The sequence below is a fragment of the Balaenoptera physalus genome (genome assembly GCF_965194825.1).
Source record: "Balaenoptera physalus genome assembly, chromosome: 19".
Lineage (NCBI taxonomy): Eukaryota > Metazoa > Chordata > Mammalia > Artiodactyla > Balaenopteridae > Balaenoptera > Balaenoptera physalus.
In genome coordinates, this window is record NC_138900.1 from 11,163,005 (window position 1) to 11,167,520 (window position 4,516).

The 4,516-nt window shown below is 39.5% G+C and overlaps 1 protein-coding gene across 1 annotated transcript; it reads right to left on the bottom strand.

The window, feature by feature from the left end:
- Positions 1-1,016: 1,016 nt before the first annotated feature.
- On the bottom strand, positions 1,017-2,233 carry LOC309648087 (vomeronasal type-1 receptor 4-like; the record flags this gene model as incomplete). The annotated part of the gene is made up of 1 exon (XM_082436182.1): positions 1,017-2,233. A coding segment is annotated over one exon (639 nt), but the record flags the coding sequence as incomplete, so codon positions are not given.
- Between the last annotated feature and the right edge of the window lie 2,283 nt (positions 2,234-4,516).

Consider the following 4,516-nt stretch of genomic DNA (forward strand, 5'->3'; position numbering starts at 1 on the left):
TATCACCCTGTGATCTAGAAAGGAGAAAGAAGGAAACAAAACCAAAACTCTCTATTTTGGAGATTCAAAATCAGATTTTAGATGCAAGTTAGCAAACATTTTTGAAGGATTTTGTGCTCCTCCAGACTAGTTCAGATTGCCTAGTTTTGCAGAGGGAAGAGGGGATTTTATAATGTGAAACTTCCTCTCTACAAAGCAGTGGGAATATACACAACAGATTGGACTTAAACTCCACCCTGCAAACAGAGGCACCAACGTGCCTGATGAAACACTGAGTGAGATGAGCTTACCCTCAAAGTGTCAGGGAATAAATTTATGCTATGTGAAAGAATGATGACTTAGATAGAAATTATAATGAGTCATAATAAACATGTTTGCATTTCCCTCATTATGTTGTGGCCTGATATTCCTTTACAACATGTAATGTGGAACTGCTACATAAATATTAGGATTCACACACAGGTTTTCCTTCATGTACCCATGCTCTTTCTGAGGAGGGTCATTTTTTTATTCTGGAAAACATTATATCAGAAGTTTGGTGGTATCACTCCATTTGCCTTATAGTGTTCCACAGTACTTTTTAGAAATTTGAAAACATTTTGATTTTTCTCCCTTTGGATATTACCCCTTGTTTGCTTTCTGGAATCATCAGGAATCTGTTCTTTCTCCCCAGTATTCCAAAATTTAGACATGGGCTTATTTTAATGCATTTCCCATTAGACAAATGGGCCCTTTCAGTCTGTAAATAGATGTGTTTCAGCTCTGACCAATTATCTTGTATAAATTCTTTGCTATTTTGTCCTCTCCATGTTTATATTTCTTTCTTCTTGGGGTATCTATTATTAAGATATTCACCTCCAGGAAAGTTTTGCTACTTTTCTAATGTTTCTAATGTTCTTATCCCTTCTTCCAAATTCCTAGAGGTTCCTCCATATTATTTTCCAACTGCTCTACTGAATACTTTATCTCTTCTGTCATGTTTCTAATTCCAAATAGGTCTTTTTAGTCTTCTAAAAAGTCTTCTGTCATTCATTTTGATAGCATCCTACCCTTGCCTTATGCATGCAGTAGAGTTTCATATCTCACCAACAATATTACTTACAAATTGTAAAATTTTATTCTACTTCTTTAATATGCTTTTCCCTCCATGTTACTTTTTTTTCCTATCTGTTTGTCTTTTTGTTTCAGGGTAGAATGTTTCTTCAAGTGCCTGTTGGACCTTAGCTGATCCATTTTTAGGATGAGGCCTTAAAAAGCTAAATCAAATCATGCGTGGTAGGGCAGGAATAGTATCAAGTGGGTCTTCCACTAGGGTTACTAATAGCCCCCTGCCATTTCATTAGGGTAATGGCAAGTGTTGATATAAGTAGGCCCTTTTTCTGCAGAGAGGAAAACTCATATTTGCTGCACTGAAAGACAATATTCAAAAAGAAAATAACAAATGCATATAGAAAATTAAATCACAAATCTCACATTGAAAAATAATACATTTTAGATGAGTCTACAGTTAAACTCAGTTGTCAAATATTGAGTGCTGAAAAATTGTTGAATGAACGGTAGATATTTGTAAAAGGACTATGTGGAGATTTTTGTTTTACCACAAGTAACAAAAGTAGGTTCTGAGGATTTGAGTATCATGGCTGATGAGCACAAAGGGATTGAAAGCTGGAAAACAAGCAACCAGGAATGCACTGATGTTCACTAGCTGCAAGCTTAGGTTGACAAAGCACATCATATAAAGTGATAAGATGGAGGAGAGAGAATAAAAGGAACCAAATGAGCCCACCAGAAGTAGGACAGTATGAGTGGCAGAAGTCTCTGGGGAGGCTCTGGGAGAGAGGCTGGTGTGGTAAGTATACCGGACTCTCTGCTTATGTCTTTGCAGGAAGAGCAGTATGGAACCACTGGCCCAACCCATGGGTACCAAACACAAAATATCAAGAAAGGATAACAGGAATGCATAGAGTGAGGTCAAAAACGAATCAGGTCTTTTTGAAGAACACAATCCAAAATACTTTTCTGTCATGTTTATAGCATTCCCTGGGTGAGTCAATTTCATCCACACAACAATATTTATCAGGAGATGAAGAATCCAACAGAGGGAATAGGCAGGTTGAACAAATGTAGGAGCTTTAAGTTTGAGTTTTGCACACCTGGAATTACTAGGGCTGATTGTGATAGCCTGGAGGTCGCTCAAGAGGCAGGTGGTGCAGAGGGAAACCCCCGGGCCACTCTGTGAGTATAAAAGCTAACCTTGGGCTTCCCTGGTGGCGCAGTGGTTGAGAATCTGCCTGCTAATGCAGGGGACATGGGTTCGAGCCCTGGTCTGGGAAGATCCCACATGCCCGGAGCAACTAGGCCCGTGAGCCACAACTACTGAGCCTGCGCGTCTGGAGCCTGTGCTCCGCAACAAGAGAGGCCGCGATAGTGAAGAGGCCCGCGCACTGCAATGAAGAGTGGCCCCCGCTTGCCGCAACTATAGAAAGCCCTCGCACAGAAACGAAGACCCAACACAGCCAAAAATAAATATAAAAATAAATAAATAAAAGATTACTATTGAAAAAAAAAAGCTAACCTTACTCTCAACTTCTCCCAGGAAATATTTCAAACCAAAAGCATCCAGTGTCTGAGGAATTCCCCTAGAGAAAAGGACCAGGAAGTTGGCTAAGGTCAATTGGTTCAAAATTAGATCTGTGGGCCTCTGAGTGTGTTTAGTGAACAAAGTCAACATATAAACATAAAGGAGTGAGGAATTCCTTAGGACCCCAACTCCAGTCTGGAAGAGGAGGAGAATCCTCATTACCAACTCACCAGAAGCCATAATGTCAACGCCCAGCAGTTTATTTTATTCAAAGCCAGATGATCTAGAGGGAAAAAGAAGATATGTATTATTTTCCTCAGTGTGGCAAATACGGTATTAACAAATTTCACCTTGATTCATATTTGTAAAATCCTACTTCAGGTTATTGGGTACACACATATTGATTCAAACTATCCTGAAAGAATAAACTAGTTCTTTTCCAAGTTGTATATGATTTGCTAGCATTTTATGTAGGGTATGTGGATGTGATGTTTGTCTAAACATAAGCTACACAATGGCAGAAAATGGGCAGTTATGGCCCCAATATTTCTCTTCTTTTTCCCACTCTGTTGTTTAAAAATTTTAGATTAAATGCCAGCTTTTAAACAATCTAGATTGTTTTTGTTTCTCTTTAAAAATTAGAAAATGCAGACTTCCCTGGCTGCCCAGTGGTTAAGACTCTGCACTTCCAATGCAAGGGGTGTGGGTTCGATCCCCGGTTGGGGAACTAAGATCCACCACATGCCGTGCAGCATGGTCAAGAAATTTAAAAATAAATAAATAAATAAATTTCAAAAAAATAAAAATAATTAAAATTAGAAAACGCTATGGTCACGGCCAGTGTTTTCCCATGAAAAATGGTTAATGGAGCTAGGTAATGTCAACTCTATTGACTGGGCAGGCATCCTCTAATTCATCGTAGTCTCCATGAAACCAGCTTTATTTATTCACGTTAATGGCTTAAACCTGTAGGATTTTGAATCGACAATTTCCTCTCTATAATAAAAAGCTTTAGAAAATAGAAGGGCACAAGATGGAATTTAACAGATACCTACCTGAAAATGTCACTCAGTTCCAAAAATAAATAAAATATAGAGAATTTGAATAACATAATCAGCCTGCCTGATTTGATAGGTTTGAGGGAATAATTTTAAACTGTGAAAAAAAACATTTTAAAATTAACCTATGCATTTTGCTAGATTTTGCTTAGGACAATAGAAGGAACATAGCATTGAACTTCCCTGGTGGTGCAGTGGTTAAGAATCCGCCTGCCAGTGCAGGGGACACGGGTTCGAGCCCTGGTCCGGGAAGATCCCACATGCCACCAAGCAACTAAGCGTGGGTGCCACAACTACTAAGCCTGCGCTCTAGAGCCCATGAGCCACAACTACTGAGCCCACGTGCCACAACTACTGCAGCCCGTGCGCCTAGAGCCCGCACTCTGCAACAAGAGAAGCCTCTGCAATGAGACGCCCGCCACTGCAAAGAAGAGTAACCCCCGCTCGCCGCAACTAGAGAAAGCCCGCGCGCAGCAACGAAGACCCAACGCAGCCAAAAATTAATTACTTAATTAATTAATTAAAAAAAGAAAGAAGGAACATAGGATTGAAGATAAAAGAATAAATTAATGAAATAGTAATAAAAGTAACTATACTTAATAAAAATAGAAAAGATGTAAATGAGACATATTGGTAAATATGGTCATGACAAAAGGGAAAAAATGAACAACTTTATAATGGCAAAAGAATACTACTATAGACATAAATTGACTTTAAACATTATAAGAGGACATTATGTTCACAAGCTTAAGAAACATGTGTTGTGACTTCCCTGGTGGCACCGCAGTTAAGAATCCGCCCTGCCAGGGGACACGGGTTCAAGCCCTGGTCCAGGAAGATCCCACATGCCGCGGAGCAACTGAGCCCGTGCGCCACA